The 26745-nt window shown below is 41.6% G+C and overlaps 2 protein-coding genes across 2 annotated transcripts in view; both read right to left on the reverse strand.

Moving 5' to 3' along the window:
* Positions 1-11684, reverse strand: part of KPNA3 (karyopherin subunit alpha 3) — a 104971-nt gene extending 93287 nt beyond the window's left edge. The window contains exon 1 of the mRNA XM_049778791.1: positions 11530-11684. Within this exon, the coding sequence (XP_049634748.1) occupies positions 11530-11598 (69 nt within the window). The 5' untranslated portion in view covers positions 11599-11684. The remainder of the gene's footprint in view (positions 1-11529) is intronic.
* EBPL (EBP like) overlaps positions 1-26745 on the reverse strand; it is a 550113-nt gene that overhangs the window by 150724 nt on the left and 372644 nt on the right. The window lies entirely within an intron of this gene.

A 26745-nucleotide genomic window follows, 5' to 3' on the forward strand; every position in this document is an offset into this window, starting at 1 on the left:
TTTTTTAATTTTAATACAGTAATCTCCATGAAGCCCTCCCTGAACTCATCCAGGTTGAGTCCTTCACTAACAGAGCCTCTGTTCTCTCAATATAGTTCCATTAAATCACCATTTATTCACTTTTATAACATTTCCATACTAATATACTCAATTCCTTGAACATGGATGCCAAGGTTGAGTAAATGAATGGTTAAGCACCCAGTTTTAATGTAGGAAATTTGGGATTGAATAATAGTTCTGCTTCTTCCTACCTGCATATTAAGCAAATTATTTACTTGCCACAAATTATTTACTCCTACTTCAACTCAATAATGGCAATTTTGTGAGAATTATTTGAGATTATTCTTTTTCATTTTTTAATGGTAACATTCATAAATCTTTATATATATATATTTTACTTAAATTTATTTTAGACACTATAGTTTGCAGAGTTCATTCCAGCATTCAATATCCTATCATCGATGTACCATTCCCTCCACCCTGTCATCAGTTTCTCAATCTCCCCAAAGTCTGCACCTTGGCAGGTAGAAATAATTTACTTGATAGTTTGTGTATTACTACTGGGAAATCAGAATTGGAATTATGGGGCGTTGAACAGTCACTTATGCTGCTTATGTAGTATCATGGTTCACTAATTTGAGGATCTACAGCACTGGACTGGTGAGCTCATATAATGATAGTGGTGGTTCATAGGTGGCATCTGAAGGGCCCCAGTGCGATCAACTGCCAGGTAGTATGACTATGAGTTTTTCTGCTGTGTCTCTTTCAAGAGCTATATGAGTCTATGGAATTAGCCGCTTGCGCAGACATGGAGGAAGGCTCTAGTCTCTGTGAGTGGCGGCCAGGACTTCCGGTTCCAAAGTTCCCTAGAAATGTTATCCCCAAAACTAGAATACCTGGAGTGTTAGTAGTCTCTGCAGAAGCTGGACCACTGGCATAGAGGCAATTATAGGGAGGATCTGTGTGTGTTATCTGTAAGGGGGGAACTTGTCCTGCTCACCCTTGAAATTATTCTTATAAATAGTGTTTTACCAAGTGCCCAATAACCTTTGGTTATCATAATTCCCATTTTCTCCCTCACAGTTTAGTAGCCAAGTAACTGCGGCGTGAAATACCTTATATACTCGAGTATAAGCCGAGTTTTTTCCAGCACAAAATTTGTGCTAAAAAGCATGAACTCGGCTTATACTCGGGTCATACAGGTTAGCTGATTCAGTACATGTAGTCTCCAGTCATCTTCTGCTGTCTGTTGGAGGGAGTGGTGCTTCAGCTCAGTCCACAAGTTGCAGCTGAGCTGAAGAGGTCGGTGGCTGAACTGTATGTCACTGAACTATTTTTTTTTGTTTGTTTGTTTTTTGGGTCACACCCGGCGGTGCTCAGGGGCCACTCCTGGCTGTCTGCTCAGAAATAGCTCCTGGCAGGCACGGGGACCACATGGGACACCGGGATTTGAACCAACCACCTTTGGTCCTGGATCGGCTGCTTGCAAGGCAAACGCCGCTGTGCTATCTCTCCGGGCCCGTCACTGAACTATTTAACCCACAATATTCTGCGCTTTCTAAGAGACAAACAACTGCTTCATTTTCCACCTTGGGTTATACTCCAGTCACTAAGTTTTCCCAGGTTTTTAGATTAAAATTGGGGGAGGGGTCAGCTTATAACCGAGTATATACAGTAACTGAAGCAAACAAATTCTACAGAATATTTTCAGCTATTTTAAATACTTCCACCTGAACATCATTTAGATGGCAAAACTCAGTATCTTCAGTTTTCAAACTACTCCAGTTAGAGCAGAGTGACTAATTTATTAACCTGCTCAAGATTTTCCTATTTTGAATATCTAAGTCCTATATCCAGAGAACTCCCTCAATCCTGTAAAACCAGGGCAGTTGATCACCTATGTTGTGAACATTAAGAACTCAGATTAAATAAATTAAATAAAGGTGACAAGGAGAGAATGTATTGGCATAATACAGGGCAATTAATAAAACAAAAAGGAAATCTGAGAAATAAGAGATCAAATGGCAGAAGCTTCCAAAGATCAAATCAAAATTATTTCCAAAAGATGGGGAAAAATGGACACAATATCACCATATCAATTGTTGTTTGAACATTTAATACTGTACAACATAATCGTTGCTATGCTATTCATCTTTTTCCGTCTGCTTTGACTACCTTCTTTTCTTCCTTTGATGCCCAGCTTCTTCCTCAAGTGTAATCTGCATAATTTCTCCAGGTATAGTCACTCCATTTTCCCATGCTTTCTAGTACTTTTTTCTACTAATTATATACTTCTACCACAGAACCTAGTTTATCCCCAAGTGTCAGTCTCTCCGCTAAACTAAACTAAGAACAAGCACAATATTATTCAGCTTGCTAATCTTTGTCATTAACAATGCATCTGGCACATTAAATAAAGGCTTAATAAATTTGTTATCCAAGCTCCTAGGGTATATGAAGCACCAAATTAAAAAGGAAAAAAAGAACAGCTTTTTTGGGTAAAGATAATGACTATACCAAAGAGAAAGCAGACAGACTTAAAAGAAAAAAAGGCAAATGAAGTACAGGGTAGAGACGGAAACAGACACAGGAAAAATAAAAATTCGAAAGTATCACTTAAAAACAAAAAAACAAAAATTTCACATACATAATGGTAATTTCTCAAGAACCAACATAATTATATTCTATTTAAGAAGACAAATGTATAAAAACATTTTCAAAAACAACAGCATTTCAAAATAAAATTTGATATGTAAACCTACTTATAAAATAGAAAACCATTCAAAATGATTACTTCCAAGTAAACAGCATAGTTATTTACAGTAGTTTAACTGTTTCTATTGTTACTGGGCCATTTCCATTTTATTTTGATTTTGTTGGGCTACACCTAGTAGTACATAGAGTCTACTCCTGGCTTTGTGCTTAGGGATCTCTCCTAGTGGAATAGGGAAACCATAAGTGATGCTGGGGATTAAACCGGGAGCCTTTGCATTTGAAGGACAAGAGCTTTTAACCCCTGTTCTTTCTCTCCACCCAAAGTACTTTTTTCTTGTTAACAAAAAACTACCACAAAAATTAATTACATTTTCCTTACATTTCCAGTAGTCTATTACTATAAAAGTAAGAAAACAAGAGACTAGGAAAATACCAATATTGCCCACCTTTAAAGTGATGTCAGTCATGCAAAAAAGAATGACACTGACGCTAAAATTTTTAGATACAGGCTCCCAGTGATTTAGTTCAAAGTAGAACTTCTGACCTGCAGGCTTGAGACCAAGAAATGGCACCATCTCACAAACTGAATGTAATACTAGAGACACTACTATAAACACAAGTGTAAGCATTGCAACTAAGTGTGTGCAGCTCTTGGTCATTACAACAAAAGGAGGGAAATAATTAAAAAGTTAAAAATTAAATGGATTTTTTAAATACATTTCTATTTGTACTTTCTGGATACCAAGAACCTAGAATAACATGTCAGGTTACATTTTATCACTTCAAATATTATCCAATCACATTTCACCCAGTTAACTAAAATTCATTTCACTAAATATAAAACTTTAATATCAAGACATTAAACTACTTTTTCTTTATCACCTGAATTTTTCTACTCTCCTTTTCTATACATTAGAACATTTTAAGACTAAAAACAAGAAAAACTTATTATTTACTAGAATGAAAAGATTGGATTAGATTTGGCAAACAGAAAAGGCACTAAAAAATAGCCAGGGGTGATTTCTGAGCGCAGAGCCAGGTGTGGCCCAAAACAAAACAAAAACACTTCAGTAGAGACTGAATAATAATACAACAGCTAAAGTGCTTGCCTTGAACAGGGCTGACCTGAGTTCTAGCCCACAATTCCATATGGTAGTCCATCCCTCCTATCCCCAGAATTGCCAGGAGAGAGCCCTAAGCACAGCCAGCTATGGTGCTGACGTGTGCAAACGCACACACGCATTCACACACATCAGCAAAATAAATGTGCCAGTGGCAATGATATGGAAGTATTCTTTGAAGAAGTAACTAATGCTTAGTTTGTTTCAGCCACTGTAGGAGTAGTGGAGATATGCAGCTCATAATCTAGTTGGGGAAAATGATAAAATATAACCAAAAAACATAATAAGTACAAGAAGAAAATTATGTTCTGAGTTCTTCAGGAGAAAAAAAAAAGAAAGTAGTGAAGGATATTCCAGTCAGGATAGTCCTGAGAATAGAAACAGCACTGGCAAGGACAGGAGGATTCCTGATTATGTGTAAGTATATAAGAAGTTTAGCATCGCTAAGATTTTCTAGGGATTAGGAAGGGGGTTAGGGCTTGAAGAAGATTGAACCTGGAGAAGTAGTTAACAGTGATGCTCTTTTAAAAATGTCATGAACTAAGAGAACATTACTGTTTGGAAATGAAAAGGTTCAAGCTACATGACTGGTGTCTGCCTGAATGTGGATGAGGAAGGAGTCCAAGAAAGCTCTCAAGTTTCAAGTGCAGATCTCAGTGAATGTGATGATGCCACAAACAGAAAAAGTAAAAGCAAAACATGACTTTAAACACTGAATTTGAAAAGCTAATGTGATGCTCATGTGATTAACTTCCAAAAAATGATTAAAACAAATTTAAGTCCCCTATACAGCAATTAAGGTTAAAACTAAAGTACTCCTAATGAGAGCAAGAAAAGTTGTCTCTACAAAGTCATAGACAAAATCCCAAAATATGGCTATGCACATAGGTATGAAAAGAAGTGAGCTAAGTCAGATGAAAAGAAAAGCCAGTAGGCATGGAAAGCTATATGATCTGTTAGTAAATCTAAGATAAGAATATATAGCTACTATATGACATAGAGATTCCTGAAAAACTTTTTCTTCAGTAAAATTAGAAAGTAAAATATAGACCACGGGGCAAAAAACCCCTTTAGGACAGAATATGGAGTTAAATGGAGCCAAAAGATAGAAAATGTAGCAACACTGTGTTCAATTGTGTTTCAATGTTTTTGTTCATTTGCTGTTACCTAGGAATTATTAAATACATTATAGCAGATTGATGTCAAAAAGGGCTAGGCATCAGTATTAATGGCATGAATTCAATACCCTAAGAAATTATTGATATCTTAAAATAATACTGCATATCTTTTACTCTCAAATGTAATTTCCATTAAATTATTTCATTCTCTTTTCAAAGCAGTTGGAATAAAAGTATTTATTAAATAACTAATTATTAAATGAAATCAGAGTCAAATGCTCTTACAGTACAGTGGGTTCTTGATGAAGCCCACATAACTTAATAGCTATATGTACATAGATTTTGTGGCATATGACAGAAATTCACTTATCCTACAGATGTAAAGAAAAAATTGTCTGGAAAAGAATTACAAGAGAGGAAAGAACAGAAACTAAGTATGCTGAGTATGTGATTTTAAGAAAAGACCATATGGTAAACTTTAGATTTTTTTTTCTTAACTAAACTTAAGATGTAAGGAAAACTAGAACACTGGTGTTCTAGCAACATACTAGATGGAGAGAATTTTCTCCATTATTTTTACAAAGTGAATCCCACTAAACTGGTAACAATGGAGGTATATAGAATAGCACGTCTGACTGCATCATGAGGAAAGAACATTGGTTTACACCATACTTTGTCATGCCAGCACAAAGAAGATAAAAGAAAAGGGGGAGGGTTACAAAAGGCAGAACATTTTGTGGCATTATGTGTGACATTCTAAGGACTTTAAGACATAACCTAAAGGCTATTGGGAGAATCTTGCCAGCAAACAAAGACAAAAAGATTTCAGAAATATTAATCTACAAGATACATAGTGGAGGGCCCGGAGAGATAGCACAGCGGCTTTTGCCTTGCAAGCAGCCGATCCAGGACCAAAGGTGGTTGGTTCGAATCCCGGTGTCCCATATGGTCCCCCGTGCCTGCCAGGAGCTATTTCTGAGCAGACAGCCAGGAGTAACCCCTGAGCACTGCTGGGTGTGGCCCCTCCCCCCCCAAAAAAAGATACATAGGGGAGAGATGTCCTAGTGAAAGGAAAACCAGTTGTATAGTCAGATGTGGACAAATGAGAATGAAGAGCTTAAAACAACAGCAGTGGTATGGCTAGTAGTATGAAGGGCACAAGGCTAAAGCAATAGTACAGCAGACAGGATGCTTGCCTTGCAAGTAGCCGACCCAGATTTGATCCCCAGCATCCTATATGGTCACCCCCCTGAACCCTGCCAGGAATGATCTGCATGCACAGAACAAGGAGTAAGTCCTGAGCACTGCTGGGCACAAAACGTCAACTTAACAAACAAAAACAAATAGGAGCCTCAGACAACTAACATGGAGCAGTAAAAAAAGAGAAGTCAAAATATAGGGTTTTTTTGTTTGTTTTTTTTTCTTTTGGTTTTTCAGGCCACACCCGTTTGATGCTCAGGGGTTACTCCTGGCTAAGCGCTCAGAAATTGCCCCTGGCTTGGGGGGACCATATGGGACGCCGGGGGATCGAATAGCAGTAGCAATCTTTCCTTGGCTAGCGCTTGCAAGGCAGACACCTTACCTCTAGTGCCACCTCGCCGGCCCCCAAAATATAGTTTTAAGCCTGTACCATCAGGTAGTAACACATACCAACAGATGTGCCAGAGAGATGCAAGTCTATTAGCACTAGTGGAATTTGGAGAACAGAAAATATGTATCATCCCAGGAATCAGATACCAAAGAACAAAATTTTAAGTGGGTTTTTTTTTTTTTTTTTTTTTTTTTTTTTTTGGTTTTTGGGTCACACCTGGCGGTGCTCAGGGGTTACTCCTGGCTGTCTGCTCAGAAATAGCTCCTGGCAGGCACGGGGGACCATATGGGACACGGGGATTCAAACCAACCACCTTTGGTCCTGGATCGGCTGCTTGCAAGGCAAATGCCGCTGTGCTATCTCTCCGGGCCCTTAAGTGTTAAGCTCAATGTTACTACTTTTTTTGCCTGCTCCATTACTACTACTTTTTGATATAATGTGCTCCTTTATTAACATAAAGTAAATTTTACAAGGGGAAAATAAGACAAATACGTGAAATTATAACTATAAAATCAATTATATTATAAACAAGGTTTTAATTTATCAGAATAAGAATTTCTGTGACATGGTTAAGATATCTTAAATATTTTAACATTAACTTTTAAATGTGTTCATACAAATCAAATCTTGGGTTCCACAGAATAGAGAAAGCATAACACAACAAACAAAGGGTTCTGAGTTCAGTTTCATATTACAATACTGTAAATCCAAACTGCCATTAACCACTCTAGGACTTGGAACTCATTAGTTAAGAATTGTAGTACTCAAGTTTCCTCAGCAGTAAGTAGGATGAATAGTAGCAAATTTGTTAAGATTATTGTGAACTAAGTGTAAAATCTAATAAAAAGTTTTGGTTATGACAATACTAAAATTTTATTTATTTATTTTTGATTTTGAGGCCATACCCGGTGATGTTCAATGAGGGTTACTCCTGGCTATGCACTCAGAAATCGCTCCTAGCTTGGGGGACCAAACCGAGGTCTGTCCTTGGTCACCCATGTGCAAGGCAAACACCCTACCACTGGCCATCACTCCGGCCCCAATACTAAAATTCTAGTAATTATTATTATTAGTGTTACTGATGGAAATGTCACAACATACAGAAGTAAAGAAAAAATAATTGACCTCAATAGCAATTCCCTGGTCTATTAGTATTTTTACACTTCCATTTGTGCACATTCCATGAAACAGTCTTAAATACTGTTTAAGAAGTTTTGGGTCATAGTGATAGTATTAGCGGTTAAAGTACTTGCCTTGCACATGGGTGACCCAAGTACAATTCTGGGCACTACATGATTCTGAGTCTGCCATGAGTGACTAAGGCCTGAGCTGAGTGCCAGCTGAGGCTCTGAATACCTCTGGGTGTGGGTCAAAAACAGAAAAGAAAAAAGTTTAAGAACCAGCATCTTGTATAAAAAGGTTTGGTATTAAAATTCACATTCCAAAGTAAATGAAAGTCAGGTTTTTTTTTTTATCTTTCGAAGATTTGCCTACAAAACCCATTCCCCAAGACCTAAACTGCTATCAGTGATCATTACTCTCCCCTGTCTCCATCAGACTATAAAATTCATGATAATCTGCATCTCTTATTGTGAACTTTTCACAGAAGAGGAGAAAGGTGGAGCCAGAGACAGGTAAATAGCTGACCCAGGTTTGATCCCAATACAGCAAAGTGTTAACCTGAGCCCTGCAAGGAATGATCCTTGAGGGCTGAGCTAGGAGAGAGCCCTGAACACCACTAGGTGTGGCCCCCAAAAAGTGAGGAGAGAGGAAGGAAAAGGAGGAGAAAAGTGTCAAATTCTATATTACATTATAACCCTTATCAGTCTCAATTTTAGAGAAATTCCTGCTTGTATATTAAATAACTTAACTACTCCCCCCACAATTAATTCCACATATTACTGTCAGTCAACTCTTCCTATTACTCTAATCGTGTTACACCTAATTATTCTCAGGAATTCCTTCAGGTCACTCAAGAAGTTTTCACAGACATTCTCAGGCCATCCTGGATCATCTACAGGCCTTATTCCTTCATTACCTAATTTGTCTTCTTTTTAAATTGGATTTGCGCATTTATTTCTCAGTGCCTATTCAAGTTTAGTGTAGGGTGATGGAGTGATATAGTGCAGCAGGTAAGGTATTTGCCTAGCATGCAGCCAACCTGGGTTTAATCCCTGATGCCTCATACGGTACAACAAACCCAAAAGAAATGATCCCTGTGAGTATAACGAAGAACTATCCTGGGCACAGTGGGTAAATATGGCCCCAAAATGCAAAACAAGATCTAAAAAAATAAGTTAAATGTAGATTTATTTTATTTTGTCTATTCTTTATGTAAAGAAGTAGAAATACTATTTCTTCAAAGTGCATTCTATTATTTTTAAACAATAAATTTCTACTGGAAGATTCTAGTGAATAAGATTAAACTAGATATGTTTAGATATGGTGCCTAATATATATAATAATGTACATAATATATAATGTATGTATATAATGTCTATAATAAGGACACATGGACAAATTTCACCTCAGTTTACTCTTTCATCACATAGCTAGTATTTCCTTCTTGCAGTTCTACTCATTTTCTCTCAGGACTTTTCAAATACTGCACCCTTAAGTTTCCATACTCATTTCTTCCCCTGCCCTCTGCTAGGCTTACTTTCTTTTATTCTGCAGGATCAGCTTATGTCCATCCACCCTCTATGAATTAACCAAAACATCTCCCTTGACCACTCAGTTCCAAGTGAGGATCTTTGGATTCACACTTGATGATGTACTGCACTATTATTACCAGTTTATTTTTCTATCACTCCCAATGAATTATAAATTGCTTGAGATGCTGAATGAATTTTAATTAACTTTTGAATCCTAAGACCACCCACACTGTCAAACACCCAATAGGCAGAATGAATGCTCATACACACTTCATGACCTTGTGCAGGCCATATAAGCACTCAGCTAAAGTACTTTCCTCCTAAGTAGGGATAATGCTGTACCTAGCCTAGCTCATAAAGTTGTCATAAGGATTAAATGTAGTATCATGAAGCTCTTAAGAGTATCTGTCGCACAGAGCTATCATTTGAATGTCAGTTTTCATGCTTTAGTTGCCCTAATGTCTGTGCGGGGGAAAATGTACTGCTATAGCCAGTACATTCAAACTAAGACTTAGCCATCATGCTGACTTTTCTTGCATTAGAAGCCACTGGTGTCCTTATCATCAGCAAATAGTTAGTGTACTTAGAATGTGAAGGAGCCCTTACTAGGTTTAAAACGTGCTGAAATACAAAAGAGCAGACAAGAAGACAAAGACCACAATCAATATCCACAACGGGGGGGGGGGGGGGGGGGGAAATGTTATGAATTTTTCAAACTCCCTAAGTTTGGCTTTGAACTAGAGTAGGCTTCCGGAAAATTGAAAAACAGAAGCTGTTTCAAATGAACACCTATCTGCAGGCTGACCTAGCAGGAGGAAGTTCCAATTTTCATGTTGCTATTCTAAAGTTTGACTTCTGCTCATAAACATTTCTCACAAAAGAAATGTCACCACGAAGGCTGACACAGCTGACCTTTGTCTCATTCGAACAGGAATTCCAAAGTATTTCCTGAGATGCCCCCCCACCTCAACTAGTGTTCAATTTTATAGCTCTAGAAAATTGACCTAAGTTTGTGTCTGTTCCTTGACCAATCAAAAGGGCAAATAAGATCTTTTCTCCCACGCTTCTCTAAGACAGAATGCACAGTTCTTGGTCACAGGGGCCCCTTTCTTAGCAGGAACTACAAAACTGCAAAACCTTGTCCCAGAGCATATTATAGAAAAGGAGGCTGAGGACATTAAAAAATATAAACAAATAAATAAATAAAAACCCACGTTTCCCCATAGGAATCCAGAGGTCAAGAGTAGTCCCGAGGAAGTTTATGCAGAATGCCACATTGCTTTTAGTCGCTGCAGAGAGAGGAGAGAAAAGAGAGACCTCTAGCGCTGCCTCAATAAGCCGAGTTTGCAAATAGTACCTGCTAATGTCACCTTAATGAGACAATGGCAACGTGCTGAGTAGCAACCAACTGAGGAACTGAGGAACCCGAACGAATGTTTACAGTGTGGCAGGCAACCGGGGGCTGGGGGGGGGGGATTCGATCCGGTTGTGTAGAGCCTGGGCGTGGGGGGAAAGATCTTCCTTCTTGGCGTGAAATGTGTCAAAAGCAGCAACCGGGCTCCGCAGGCATACATGCATGCACGCGCACAGAGAGGGGCACCCACCACGTCCGTCGCCCCAAAGCCAGCACAATAGAGAGATGGCCAAGTATTGTGCACCACCTTCCTTCCTTCCTCCCTTCGGCTCTGCTCCCGGAGGGCGGTGGTGAGAGGGAGCCGGCGGCCACCGCTCTGGCCCTGGAGAAAACGGTCCGTGCGGACGCATCCCGCCCTCCCCCGCCACCAGAGCCGGCGGCCCGGCTGGTCCCCACCCCCTCTGCGGGCCGGGCCGGGCCGGCGTCCGCGCTCCAGGTAGGCGCGGACCCGGCGCGCGGCTCCATGTGCGGCGGCGGCGGCGGCGGCAGCGGCGGCAGCGCGGGAGACGCCGAGGCGCCGGCGGTAGCGGGCGCGAACCGCCCTGTTCCGCGCCCCGGGCGCTGCGGGGCCCCGGCGGGAGCATCCTCGCGGGGGGGCTCCGCCTCAGCCCCCCCCGCCGGCGGACCCCGCCTCAGCCTCCCCCGCCACCGCAGGCCGCGCCCGCCCGCCCGCCCGCGTGACGGCGCCGAGCCCCCCCGCCCGGCTTCTCCCGCGGCCCGAGCCGGACCGCGGCGGTCCGAAGCGGCTCCGCCCCGCCAGCCGGCCGGCCGGCCCCGGACGCCGCGGACCGGAAAGCGGCCGAGCCGCGAGCCGGCGAGGGCGACGCAGGCGGACGTGAGGCTGAGGCGAGCGAAGCCGGCGCCGGCCCAACGCCCTCCCGCCGCCGCCGCCGCGCGGCCTCGGCTCCGCACTCACTTCCACATCGCGGCCCTTGTTCTTGAAGCTCTTGATGCGGTGGTTCTCCAAGCCCGGGTTCTCGGCCATGGCTGCGCGCGGCTCGGCGGCGGCGGCGGCGACTCCTGCGGCGGCGGCGGCGGCGGCGGCTCGGCTCGACGCGGGAGGGGGCCGTGCGCGCGCGAGGGGAGGGGTCGAGGCGAGCACGTTCCGTGACGCCTCCGAGCGCGAGGCGGCAGCAGCGCCGGGGGAGGCGCAGCCGAAACTGCCGGTGCGGGGAGGGACAGGGAGTGGGAGAGGGAGAGGAGAGGACACGGAGGGAGGGGACGCGGCCCCGAGGAGCCGCAGCCCCGCGCGCCGGCGGAGCAGAGCGGCGGGTCACGTGACCTCGCCCAAGGCGGTCGCCTCGCCGGGCGGCCCGGACGCGTCGGGGGATTCAAGCTTCTTAATGGAACCCTCACTCGACTCGCACCCCCGCCCCACCCGGCTTCCCCAGACCCCCTCGGGGCTGCCTGCGGGTCATGCGCCCAACCGGTGGCCTTTGCTGGACCCCTCCACGCCGCGCCGCTGGAGGCCGTGGGATGGTAAAAACTACATTTCCCAGAATGCCTTGCTCCGGCGCGAGGCCATTCTGACTGGGCGAGAATGCACGGAATGCCGGGAACTCAGAACTCCGGCGGTCCTGTCCAAGCGGCGCCTCCCCGGGCCGCCTCTGGGCCGGGGAGTGGGCGGGGCTTCCCTCGGTAAGGCACTTTCTGGTTGGTGGGGAGCGAGAGGGGCGGGGCTTGTAGGAAGGTGTTTCTTTCCCGCCTCTCCCCCCCGCCCCTCCATTCCCTGGAGCCTAGAGAATTGGAAATGGATCGCGGTTGGTGCTCGTTTCCCTTGCTTTCTTTGAGTGCTCCTGAAATAGTAGCCACCCTCATGAGCCGTTCCTTCCCTGGGCTCTGCTTTCGTTTTATAAATAGCATTTATTTCCACTCCACGCGTACCTATGTAACCCAACTATCTGATCCATGTGTTTAGATAGGTGTAACCCGGTTTGCCGCACTGGAATTAAGGTCAAGGACCACTGGCACGTGGTGGGTGCCTGGTAAATACTTGCTGAACAAATTAGTGACCTGGTATCACTAGGCTTTAACACACACACACACACACACACACACACACACACACACTGAACATAGTTCTGCAGCTTTCACTTCTACAGCACTTCTGCACTCCCCCATGTCTCTTTCTGATTCCACCTGCAAAAAGGTTTTAAGAAGCATTCAAACCCTGGTCCACACTGTGGTTTTGCATCTCCCTTACAGAGGCATGAAGGAATGATCAACGAAATCTGAATGGTTTAAACACTCAGAGGCCTGCTTTGTGGAACTGATATGCTCCTTTTTATTACATAGGAGATAATTAGGTTATATCTGTGGCAGATATAGCAGGTGTGCGATGTTATAATACAATCCAAACACTGAAGTCATTCAACGCTTAGCAGAAATAAACATAAATTAAAAAATATAGACAATAGTTCACTGCAAAGAGATCTTAAGGACCTTAAAAGTCCTTAGATGCCAAAGGCCTTAAAGATCCTAAGTGTCAGTTTACATTTTTATGTACTTTCCTCCATCAGTCACTAAAGAACTTTTTACTTTGCAGTATCTATCTTAGTCCAACGATTCATTTAAAGGGGAAGAGGAGGGAGGGAGAAAGAAAAAAGGGGGAGAGAGGGAGACAGACCTAAAAATTAGAATTAACAGATGACTTCAGCTCTTACTAAATGTAATTTAATTTATGTTTTTACCATTATTCTTGATGGGTTGAAAGAGAAACACCCAGTCTATTGCTCAACTGAGATTTCAATTTAGCAAGGTAGTCTTTATTTTTTCAGGTTGTTGCCTCTTTCTACCACTTCTGTGTGTGAAGACTAGTGTGAAGACACTAGTTGCTGTCATCAAATGTGTGAGTCTTTCATTGTTTTAGAAGCACTCGTTAGCAAGTGCTTACCACATATCAATCATTGCCCTAATGCTGTGTATATTTGCAAATAATAAAATCTTACTCCTGCCTCCACTTAACTTTGTGTTAAGATAGCCAATAACACAAATCATCAACCAAAATTGTAGTGAATGTCCAGAAAGGGGAAGAAAGGCCAAAGCTAAGAAATGGGAAATCTTTATAATCTCGTGATTCCTTGTCATAATAACAAGTGTAAGATAACACATGGAGGTCTACATGTCACATGTCTAAATATTTTTACATGATAAACCAAACCTACAAACCGAGATAGAATATACTCCTGCTCTGACTGTTGACAATACATTTCTTTTAACTTGAAATCTGGTGTAATTGAAATATCTGATCTCTTGAATTTCTGCTTCAAATGTTACAGCACAGAGAGAGCTAGCCACCAGCCCTACAACCCCATCCTCTACAGCCTGCTTTCTGGTGCCCTTTTCTTTCAGACTCTGGTTCCATCCTTCACTGGACCAGACTTCCAGGCCATATGTGTCCCACAATGTCCATGTCCTCCCATTCACTCTCAAAGCACCTTTTAGAACCTTCTACCACCCTCCCTAACTCTCACCAAAAGGTACCTTTTGGCTATGGCTCAGGTCTAACATGTACAAAGTAGTGGCATCATCTGTCCCAGGACAGAGCCTAGAAATACTCTAGTAGGTGCTACCTTGATGCTAGAAATACTCTAAATGATACATTGATGCTATTTGAGCAGGGGACTCCAAGGCCCTGATATCCAGAATTGGGTCTAGAAGCACAGGTTCCAGTGAGGTGACCCCTTAGCCCCAAGGACTTCAGAGAGGGCTACAAGAGAGTCAGATCAAGATTGTTTAAAAGACTGAATGGAGAGAGCCAGCAGGTCATACAACCAATCTGGGTTTGAACGTCAGAACCCCATATAGACACCTTAGTACCAGCAGGAGTAATTCCTGATTGCAGAATCAGGTGTAATGCCTGGGCATTGCTGGGTGTGACCCCAAAACAAACAAAAAATTAGATAAGTAAATAAATAAAAGGCAAGAGCCAGAGTGATAGCACAGCAGGTAGGACTTTTGCCTTGCATGCAGCTGACTCAGGTTCTATCACCAGCATTCTATATTGATTTCCCCAAAGGTTCCCATGAGTCATTTTTGAGTAGAGAGTCAGGTGTAACCCCTGAGTGCCACCAGGTGTGCCACCCCCCCCCCAAAAAAAAAACCCAAATAAATAAAAGGTAGCATACGAAATAACACTCCTCTAGCCTAGGGTGGCAAAATCAAAATAAATAAATGAAGTTTACAGGAGAAGAATCTAAGAAATTCAAAAGTAATTGGGGGAAGGACCAGGAGATAGCTAAATTATATACCCAGCATGCATTGGATCCTTAGATTCCCAGTGCTGCATGCTCTTACAAGAAGAGTTGGGTGTGTGTGGGCCGAAGCAGTGACACTAAAGGTAAGGCATCTGCCTTGCAAGCGCTAGCCTAGGATGGACCATGGTTCTACCCCCTGGCGTCCCATATGGTTCCACCAAGCCAGGAGTGATTTCTGAGTACATAGGAGTAACCCCTGAGTGTCAATAGGTGTGGCCCAAAACAAAAACAAAAAAAGAAGAGTTGGGTGTGGACCAGGAGGCCCTCAGTTGCCTGTAGTGGAAGGGTAAACCCTGGAACTACAGAGTTCAAGCAACATTGCATTCTGGAGCTCTTGCATTGATCCTATTGCCCATTTGGCTGAATTATCAGGGGCCTGACTTTCAGCCACATCCTGAGCACCACTTCTTAGCCCACTTGCTCTCCCCAAAATTAGAGACACTGACAATGGAGTTACTGTCAGACCTGTGATACTCCAGATTAAAAGATCTTCATTGTGTTACAATGTGCCTAGACACAGAAAGCATTTCCAGTGTCCTTGTCAATTCCAATATAACAGTAATTTTAATACATTAAAATGTAATACTTTAATGAGGCTAACTCAGTAATTATGACTATATTTCAGTAACTTGCTTTGTCTCAAGGTCATACTTTTGGGCCTCCATTGCAATCCACATAAATCTAGATAGAGAACTAAATGGTGTCCTAGAGATGAGCACCATCTTGGAAGTTAATGCCTTATTGATTCACTAACCAATGAGTTCTGTGTCCTGGAACAAATTATTTTAGATCTCTTACTTTCAAGATCCTCACCTTTGAAAATGAGTAGATTGGACTGACTGATATCTCTGACTACTTCCACAGGAATAATTCTTGAATCTGAGAGCTTTTCCATTGTACTAAGTGGCATCCCTTCTCTTCTCTCTCCCTACAGATGAGAAATCAAAAGATGGTAACTAATCACCATTAGCAGAAGGACTAGAAGGCAAGTATTAGGACTTTTCGATAGAGTCCAGTCCTTAGAGCTTCTGAGTTCCCACAGGTTCCCACCACGGCTCACTTTCTCTCCAATGCTTTAGACCACCAAATCACCCTAAACCAAAGTTTTCACTCTCCCCAAATTATTCATCTATGATAAGAATTTAATTACAGTAAGGAATAAGTGGTAATTTTCACATTATTATGTATATTTTGAGTTTTTTTGGGGGGAGCCACACCTTGCGGCACTCAGGGGTTACTCCTGGCTCTCTGACAGAAATTGCTCCTGGCAGGCACTGGGGACTATATGGGGATTTCAGGATTTGAACCACCATTGGTCCTGGGTTAGCCACTTGCAAGGCAAACACCCTACCACTATGCTATCTCTCTGACCCACATTATTATAAAAAGAACATTAAAATATATATATATATATTTAACATTAAAATATATATATATTTTAATGTTCTTTTTTTTCAGCCTATATGGTAGATTTTTGAGCTCCTCTTAGATTGTGTAGAATTTATCATTGAGCTTTACTTTTTATTTATTTATTTATTTATTTATTTTAATTTTGGGTCACACCCGGTGGCACTAGGGGTTACTCCTGGTTCTGTGCTCAGAAGTCAGACCTAAAAAAAAATACGGAAGGAAAAAAAAAAAAAAGGAAGTCAGACCTGGCAGGCTCAGGAGACCATATGGGATATCGGGATTTGAACCGGGATCCATTCTGTGTTGACCGCATGCAAGGCAAATGTCTTACTGCTGTGCGATCTCTCGGCCAGTGCTTTACTTTTTTAAATTAAAGTGTGTACCAATGCCTATGCTTTAGGGGTACAATGTTGCCACAGTGAAACTCACCATCCAAGAGCCAGTATTCCTCCACATAATTTGGCCCACTCCCCTTTTCTTTTTAATCCACAGTCCCTTTAAAGAATTATTGATGTACCTGAGGTGGAATTTAGGAACTCACAAATGTGAGTCCTTGGTCCCAGGGAATATGTTTTACTAGAGATGAGTCCTGGGAATTTGGGTCTGAATGATGAGGGTTCAATTGATAGAACTTAGTGCCTCTCACGTGAGCTCTTTCTGGCTCACAGAAACTTTTTTTTTAATTTTTAATTTTTAATTATGAGAACAAAGATGCGAAGAAAGAGGACAAGGTAAAGTTACAGAGGAAGGACAATCACCCATAAACAGAATTCTCAGAAATCCCCTTGCTGATATCTGAACTTTGAACTTTCAGCCAAAGAACATTAAGAAAAATAAAACAGAACCCATGTACAATTACTTTGTCCCTCAAGTCCCCAAATTGTAATACAAAATATTTCTTAGCAGCACACAAAGCAATCTAAAGACATAAAACTTACGTAACTCCTTAAACATCGAAGGCAAAGTACTTTTTTAAATTTCCATGCACATGCATATTAGTTTAAGTTAACCTCAAAAGTTTTAGTGGGTTGTTCTTCTTAAGGATTAGAGTCAAAGGAGCACAGTAAAAATGGTGTTAGAGTGACAATTATTGTTTGCACAAGCCCACCAAAATATGAGGGACATGGAAAGGAAAAGCCTTGGCCTAAATACAAGGAGACCCTACCCCTGAAGTTTCCTGGCATAAGACCAACTCTAGGCTCCAAGCAAACTAGTTTGTCCAATCCAAGTCATTGTCTGTAGTGCCAATACACTTTTATTTTTCACACAGTCTCTGTTGTTGGTATCATGTTTCTGTATTAAAGATCCTGGAATCCGCATATCCTATATTGCAGTCAGGATGGTGCAGAGCGTCCTCTTGTTTCACCTCACAATTAAAGGGCAATGCAGAGAGCCCTGTCCTGTAAGCTGGTCGTTGATGTCAAGTCTTCTTAGTGTTAAGGGAAGTCTCTTTTGAGCAGGTCAATGTCAGATCAGTGGTATGGTCTTCCCTGGTAGAGGATTGTTTCCAGGTGTTGGTATATAAAACCTTGGATGTTTCGTAGATAGCGTCCCTGGTTCAGGGGTAAATGGAGGATGCCCATTCTTCTGAGGCCTGTGCCTGGTCATTAGATCGATGTTCAGGGTGTAAGGTCCCATTGCACTATAAGATTTGTGTGTTCCAATCTCTATTAGATAAGAACTTATTTGTATGTATAGAATTTTCTCATTTTAATGTTTTATGCAAACAAGGAACAATGCCACATGGCGTTATCAGCGCATATGGGGGCCGTAAGAACAAGTCCAACAATCCCCATGGTTCAATCATAAGCATTAAACAGAGGGACTCTTCCACCAAAATTCCTTATTGAACAGCTTACAAAGAGAAGACAAGATAAAAAGTGGGTAGAATTGTCATGGTAAAATAATATTTAGAAAGTGTTATAGCTGTTAAAGAAAATACACATAAAATATTCAAAAGACATATGTATCCATTTTATATCTTTTGAAATAGTTGGGGGTTGTTAAATCCAATGCATGCCTTTGGTCTGTGATTAGGACTGTTCAGTACTGAAGTTAAAAAGAGTAAATGTGGGGTACTGATGGTAGGGGGTGAGAGAGTTAAGGAGTAATAATGAGCTTTGTAGGGGTGTGCGAAAGGGCGGAATCTGTTGGGGCAGGAGGTTGGTCTTGGTGCCTAACAAGTTAAGAACTGAGGGTAAAGAGGGTTCATTAAGGGGAAGATAACGAATACGGATTGGGAGATGAGGGTATAGGGGAGGGACAATAAATCCGAGGGGCTAAATACGTTGTATAGCTGAATTGTTTATGGATTAGGCTTGGCAGTCAAAGAGGACCACTGTATAGGAAGTCACGTCACGTCTATATATACACTGATTTTAGAGACCTATTTGAATGTTATCCTCCAAATATAGAGCATTCCATTTTTTTTCTAGAAACAATCAAGATATAAGAACATTTTTGGGTGAAGTTAAAAGGTGTGTGTATATATATATATATATATATATATATATACATATATATATATATACATACATACACACACACACACATATATATATATATATATATATATATATATATATATATATCTGCACCTGCGTGCTTTTGAAAATGAATAGTAGTAAGAAAAGAACCCCAGAATGGGGTCCAGCATGCGTACGACAGGAGTTTGTTTCCCCAACCCTCCCCCCAGGGCCCGATTTACCAGGCCCGGCCCTGAAGACATGTCTGGCGTGGGGGGGTTCTCAGTCCCCCGGACTAAGTGGTCAGCCCAAGGGTCCTATGGCTAGCTGTCCTGCCCAGAGCCCCCAACATACCAGTAGAAGACACCCAGAAGTCCTGGCATGTTGAGTCTTCTGAGCCCAGCCCCTGACTCTGTTGTTTGTGTATGCATAGGGGAGGGATTTCTCTCCCTCACCCTCCTCCCAGGGCCTGATTTAGGGATTGAATAGTAAAATAATTATGACTCTTCAACTCTATATGCAAGGCAAGCATCCCCAAAGTACTATTCCTGGCCCCATTGACTCATGTCTCTTCAACTCTATGTGCAAGCAAGTGTCCCCAAAGTACTATTCCTTGGCTCTATTGGCTCGTTTCCTTTTTGGGGGTAGGGGGACACATCCTGCAGCGCTCAGGGGTTACTACTCACTCTGTGCTCAGAAATTGCTCCTATCAGGCATGGAGGACCTTATGGGATGCCAGGATTTGAACCAATGTCGGTCCTGGGTTGGCCACTTACAAGGCAAACTACCTACCGCTGTGCTATATCTCTCTGGCCCCTGACTCAAGTTTCTTAAACCTTTTAAACACTTCAGCTACTTAAACTGTATGATACTGCCTATCCTGTAAAGCAGGCAGCATAAGTCATTATAACAAATTAATGATAAGCCATATACATTTATTTTAAGCTTTGAAATTCACATTAGACACCTATATTTTCCTTATACAATGAATACTCAATAAATATTGATAGGTACTCAACATAATTAAATTAAAAAAATTTTTTTGGTTTTTGGGTCACACCCATGTCGCTCATGGGATACTCCTGGCTTTGTGCTCAGAAAGCACTCCTGGCAGTCACAGGGGACCATATGCGATGCCAGGATTCGAACCATCTTCTGTCCTGGATCAGCTTTGTGCAAGGTAAACGCCCTACCACTGTGCTATCTCTCAGGCCCCAATTAAATTAAAATTTTAAAGCATTGTAAGACACAAATATTTGGTTTGTTTTTTAAGACATCAAACAAACAGGACAAAAAAAAGAAAAACCTGAGTTTTCTTGAATGAAGCCTAGACTGGGATAACTATTCAAATCCATAAATTGACTCTTCCCAAATTTTGTATTCCCTAACCTCTTCTAGAGTTTAATACAGGAATACTTTCTTTAAAAAATATATTTATTTAGGGCCCGGAGAGATAGCACAGCGGTGTTTGCCTTGCAAGCAGCCGATCCAGGACCAAAGGTGGTTGGTTCGAATCCTGGTGTTCCATATGGTCCCCTGTGCCTGCCAGGAGCTATTTCTGAGCAGATAGCCAGGAGTAACCCCTGAGCACAGCCGGGTGTGGCCCAAAAACAAAAAACAAAAAATTATTTATTTAAAATTGGTTGGTTGTTGGGCCACACCCAGCGATGTTCAGGTGTTACCCCTGCCTCTGCACTCAGAAATTGACCCCGGCAGGCTGGAGGACAACACGGATGCCAAGGATCGAGCCAGTTCCCTCCCAGTTTGGCTGCATGCAAGGCAAATGCCCCATCACTGTGCCATCTCTCCAGCCCCAATGCAGAAATACTTTCAGCAAGCACCTGCAAAAAAAAAAAAAACAAAAAACAAAAAAAAACTAAAATAAATGTTTTTATTTGTGTCAATTCTATTGACTACCTAAATGATTTTCAGAGCAATGAGGCCAAAATGTAACCACCACTACCCTTTAGCTTGTAGAAGCACTTAAGCAAGAAACACCAAAGTCTAGAAAAAGTACAAAGTCTAGAAAGATAGTACAGCAGGTAGGGTGCTTGCCTTGCACACAGTCAACCTCGGTTTGATCCTAGGGATCAATCCCATATGGTTCCCCAAGCACCATCAGGAGTGATTTCTAAGTGCAGAGTCAGGAGGAACTCCTGAGCATTTCTCAATATAAAATATAAACGAAAGAAACTTACCCCAGCACTTTCCATAATTCAATTTATCTATGCCACTCACACTCTAAAGTGCTCTATCTCTGTCTTGTTTATCTTCCCACCTCACTTCTCCCTTTCAGATCAATGTAGGACCTTGTATAAAGCATTCAAAAGAGAGAGAATTGTGGATTACATGCCCACAGAGCTTAATCCCTGCCAGTCTTGCAGAAGGACATACTACAGTTGGGAATTTGAGCTTCCAGCACCAAGATAATTCTAGACTCAAAGCAATTGTTCTATCAACCACAACTACACAAAACAACCCAAACAGAAATAACAAGAAGAAGCTATGAATAACCTTCAACTCATCATAATATGAATTAGTAATGTAATGCTTACTTGGAAATTCCAGTTTTTCTACACTTTTCAAAAAGAAGAAGCAAGATAATACAAGAGATAATTTTTTAAAAATAGAGAACAATACTGTCTTTACTATTCTAGCTGGATTGCAAAATATCCTAACTAAATAAACCTTTCATTTGTCCCTTCCTTAGATCTTTAGTTAGCTTTACTTGGACAAATAGAATACTTGGGTATTTTTTCATATCAAAGAAGTACAAATAAAATAAGTTGCCACTTTTGAAAGAGGCAGTTTAGTAACTGATTAGAACAAAACTAGAGTAGGTGAAAATAAGTGTCAGAATGCTGTAAGAATCTTTTCTTTTTTTCTTTTCTTTTTTTTTTTTTTGGTTTTTGGGCCACACCCGGTATTGCTCAGGGGTTACTCCTGGCTGTCTGCTCAGAAATAGCTCCTGGCAGGCACGGGGGACCATATGGGACACCGGGATTCGAACCAACCACCTTTGGTCCTGGATCGGCTGCTTGCAAGGCAAACACCGCTCCGCTGTGCTATCTCTCCAGGCCCAAGAATCTTTTCTGATCCATCCTATTGCAATCATCACTGCCAAGCAAAGACTGAACAAAGCAAACTACTGCCATCTAAAACATAATTTGAAAATAAAGTCCTTAATTATTGTTGTAAAAATGCAAATAATGATGCCATGAACTAAGCACTTAATATATTCGAAGCATTATTTTAAGCTATTCAAGTTTGTTCATATGCCTCTGGAAGAAAGGTAAATAAGACTCCTCAATTTATAGAAATATAGGGGCCTGAGTGGTGGCACTGCGGTAAGGTGTTTACCTTGCACATGGCTGACCTAGGATAGACCTTGGTTCGATTCCCCCGGCATCTCCTATTGTCCCCCAAGCCAATAGCAATTTCTGAACTGATAGGAGTAACCCCTGAGCGTCACTGGGTGTGGTCCAAACAAATAAAAAAGACTAAAAAGCATAGAAATATAAATTTATAGAAAAGTTAAGTGGTTCACCCAAGGTCACACAGCTAATCAATGCAAAATCTAGGTTCTAAATATGTGCAACCTGGATTAATTTATTTTGTTTTGTTTTTGGGTAAACCTGGCAGCACTCAGGGGTTACTCCTGTCTCTAGGCTCAGAAATCGCCCCTGGCAGGCTTGGAGGACCATATGGGATGCCAGGATTCAAACCACCATCCTGCATGCAAGTCAAACGCTCTACCTTCATGCTATCTCTCTGGCTCCTAACTTGGATTACTTTTACATAGATTGGCAGTTGGAAAAATGATAAACTTACACAAACACCAATCTTACTACACAGAAACCTATGACCATATGTTTACTCCCATAAATTTATGATGGTATGTAGAAAGCAACTGAAAGAAAGATCTCAAATCGTCATTGGGCTGAAGCAGAATTATAACAAAACCACTCTGTCTTCAAGAATCCCAACAGCAAGAGTTGTACTCATGGGGAATCATCAAGGAATGTTAGTAACATGCTTTGAGTCCTGAATCAAACCCACCTGAAGTTGTAATAGCTTATGATTTTGCTTTTTTTTTTTTTTTAGTTATATGAGTGAATACATTACCTTTCTGAAAAACCTGAACATAACTATTAGCAGTATTATAAATCACAGTAGCTGGGTCTGGAGATATAGCATGGAGGTTGAGTGTTTGCCTTGCATGCAGAAGAATAGTAGTGTATTCTATGGGGGAAAATGGGGCTGGAGAGATAGTATGGAGGTAGGACAGTGGTTCGAATCCTGGCATTCCATATCGTCCCCTGAGCCTGCCAGGAGCAATTTCCAAGTGTAGAGTCAGAAGTAATCCCATAGTGCTGCAGGGTGTGACCCAAAAACCAAAATAAATAAATGAATAAATAAATCACAGTAGCTAAATAAAATAATTTAAAGAATTAGAAACCAATTTGAATGTCAACAGAAAGACCTCGACACACCCTCTTGGTCACTGCTGTCTCCCTGCTACCATAGAGATTGCCTCTGTGAATCCATGGATGCAGGGATTCTATTCAAGTGACTTTTGGGAATTTTGAATGTATGTCTGGAAAGGAAGCTTCTTTCTATTGAACTTGCATTGGAAAGTGGAAAGCAGAGAATAAAGAAGGAAGATGAACTTGGAGATGTTATATCCAAGGCTGCTGCAATCCACCACTTGGAGATGAGGAAAAAAAAAATAACAACAGAAACCAAGAGATGAAGAATAAAACAAGGAGATGCTTATGTGCACAAACACAGAAAGCTGTTGTATGTGCATACTCACACATATTCACATGTACATGCACACAGAAGGGAGGTATACCCCTCTTGAGGCAGCTTGACTTCTTTGTAGAAAGCTGACAATGTGCCTCATTAAGACCCAACCAGGGCTTTTCTAATCAGGGAACATTCAGGAAGACCCCATACAAACTGATATATCAGATTTCAGCTTAGTCTGTTCTAGTTGTAAGTCTTAGTCCTACTTTCTGTGATTTGGCTTGTTGTTGTACTGTAATAATAAATAGCATAAAGTTTGCCATCTTAAACATTTTGAAGAGCCCTTTGCAGTAGTGTTTACTCTCTGCATCTGCTGGGGCAACAGATCCTGAGAACTTCATCTTGCATTAATTGCAACTGCACTTACTGATTGCCTTCTTCCTCCCATCTCTGAATCCAGCTTTTTTGTCCTCTCTGACTGACCTGGCTCCAGCTGCTCACCTACTAAGGATAACTAATGAGTGATCTTGGCTTCCTGTTGCTCTTCTTGATACTTTCTTTTTTTGGGGGGGGGGGCACACCCATTTGATGCTCAGGGGTTACTCCTGGCTAAGCGCTCAGAAATCGCCCCTGGCGTGGGGGGACCATATGGGGTGCCGGGGGTCAAACTGTGGTCCTTCCTTGGCTAGTGCTTGCAAGGCAGACACCTTAGCTCTAGCGCCACCTCACCGGCCCCTCTTCTTGACACTTTCACTGAAGAGTCTCAAATCCTCCTGTGAGGTCTGCCCTAGCCCATGCCTGGGTACAGTGCCACCCATAGGCATCTAATTTCTATCTCCTTTGTGGCTATTAATTATCTAAAATATTAATATTGGTAATATCTGGCCAAAGAGATAATACAGATGTTAATGCATTTGCCTTGCAAATGACTGGCTCAAATTTAGTCCCCAGTATTGCATATAGTTCCTTGAGCACTGCCAGGAGTGATCCCTGAGCATAGAGTTTTAAGGAAAGCCCTGAGTACTGCTGGATGTGGCCAAATGCCACCCCTCTCCATATATATACATATATGTATATATATATATATATGTGTGTGTGTGTGTGTGTGTGTGTGTGTGTGTGTGTGTGTAAAATACCCATAGCATAAAATGTCAATATTTTATTGTTTATGTTCTACATTCTAGATATTATTCTGTGTACTTAGCAGATAGTAACTCTAACTCTTAACCTAGAAGTACTGCTGGGGACCACAGAGATAGCATGGAGGTAAGGCACTCATCTAATATCATGAACTTATGCTGTTTACAGATTCTGGATATTGTGAATCATGCTGCAATGAACATAGGAGTGCAGATGAGTCTCATATATCTTATAGAAGTAAAAATTCTTGACAAAAATTACTTTCTCCTGATGTGTCATTTGTTGTACACCAACATTTCGCTTCCTTTTCTTCTTACCTCTATGACTTAGCACTTTTTTTTATTTTTATTTTTTTTGACTTAGCACCTTCTATTTTATGTTAGATATATAATGAGAAGAAAGGTAACAGAGGAAAGTTTATGATCTCTAGAGTTATTTCCAGTCAGGGAAAATCCAAAAGCACAATGTCACCAAAGCACTAAGGACAGTAAAGGGATTAAAGTGCTTCCTGCCCATAGAACCTACCCCTCATCATATGATCCTCATGTATCATTCCTGAGTATAGAACCAGGACACCTTCAGGTCCACCCCCACCTCAAAAACAAGTCACAAAGTACCAATCTGGATATTTTCTACTTTTCTCTTTGTCATCCATAACTTGTAGGTTTTGGTCCTTAGAGTTGTCCCTCATGGTAAAAGGACAGCTAGCCAGCCACTGCTCTAGGAATTTCACCTGCAGATGATAACATCTGACTCAGAGGAACACTATCCTCATGTTTACCATGCTAAATCAGAAAAAAAAAACAATGTTTCCTAGAAACTTCTCAGCAAAATTTCCTTTAATCTCATTGTCAGGGATTGAGTTTCATGTTAAATACCCTATAAATCAAAGTGAGTATTGGCATGTTTAGCTCCTAAATTGGAAAGTAGTCTTGATGGTAATGACCAAGTGTGGGGAGAGAATTACCATAGAGAAGGAAATAGCCAGTTTTGGTGTACAACATGGCTTACTACCATGCACACTTCTGGGCTCTGCATCTTACACAGAAAGGCATAGACTTTAGTTGAGTTTCCCAGAGTAAAATACCTACTAACTTATAGATCAGAACTGGGACCTAGAGCTATCTAGTTCCAGTGTCCTTGTTGTCAGCAAAAGCAGAACAACAAAAAACCCCAAACTACCAAAGCAATGACCTAAATAAGACACAATAGGCTTTAAATTTACTGGGAGTTTAAATAACTTCTTGGCCCATAGTAATTGAAACCACTGCAAGGTTCTAAGAAGCAATGTAATTTCTGTCCTTAGCTATCTTTAAAAGATAAAATAGAGCTGGGCTTTTAGCACTTGGCTAAAGATATAAAGACATTTTAAAAGAATCTGAATGAATGAACTCCAGCCATATTTCTAAGTTCCTGACACCCAAACCTTTAAGTGGAGCCTGGGGAGATCCTCATTCAACAGCAAACACTCAGGCAGGGCCTAGAAGTTGGGTAAGCAGATATTTTTGCCTCTGTGTGGTCAGCGCTATTATGGCAGTATGAAGTGTGGGACTGTGGGAGTGGTTGTAGGGGAGGGGAGAGAGGAGGGAGGATAGAAAAACTAAGATCATGTCAGCACTGAGGTCAGCTCTCCCTCTATTCCAAGACAGGGCAGTCACTTGTGTTTGAAACAAAGACCCTGAGGCAAGAGGTACAAGCCAAATTGAATTCAGTGTCCTGTTGCACAAGATAGGGGTTGTGGAATGTTTTACAAAATGGCTGACAAGAAGATCAGAAAGCAATTCTGATTGTATATGGTCAGGCTTTTGTTTGTGTGTGTGTTTATTTTGTGTACGATGCCACACCTGATAGAGTTCAGGAGTTACTCCTGACTACACTCAGAAATCATCCCTGAAAGACTTGGATGCTGAGACTAGAACCCAGTTTGGCCATGTGCAAGGCAAATGACCAACCCACTGTGCTATCCCTCTAGCCCACTTTTGTTTATTTTTAAGTGGTGTGTGTGTGTGTTTCACAGAGCCTTTTACACAGCTCGGGTCCCTACTTCAGATACCACAGAAGTTTGCATAGATGCTCTGTTTTAAGCTTACATTCCTCCTCCAAGGTACAGAG

Source organism: Suncus etruscus, chromosome 8, assembly GCF_024139225.1.
Source record: "Suncus etruscus isolate mSunEtr1 chromosome 8, mSunEtr1.pri.cur, whole genome shotgun sequence".
NCBI classification, from domain to species: domain Eukaryota; kingdom Metazoa; phylum Chordata; class Mammalia; order Eulipotyphla; family Soricidae; genus Suncus; species Suncus etruscus.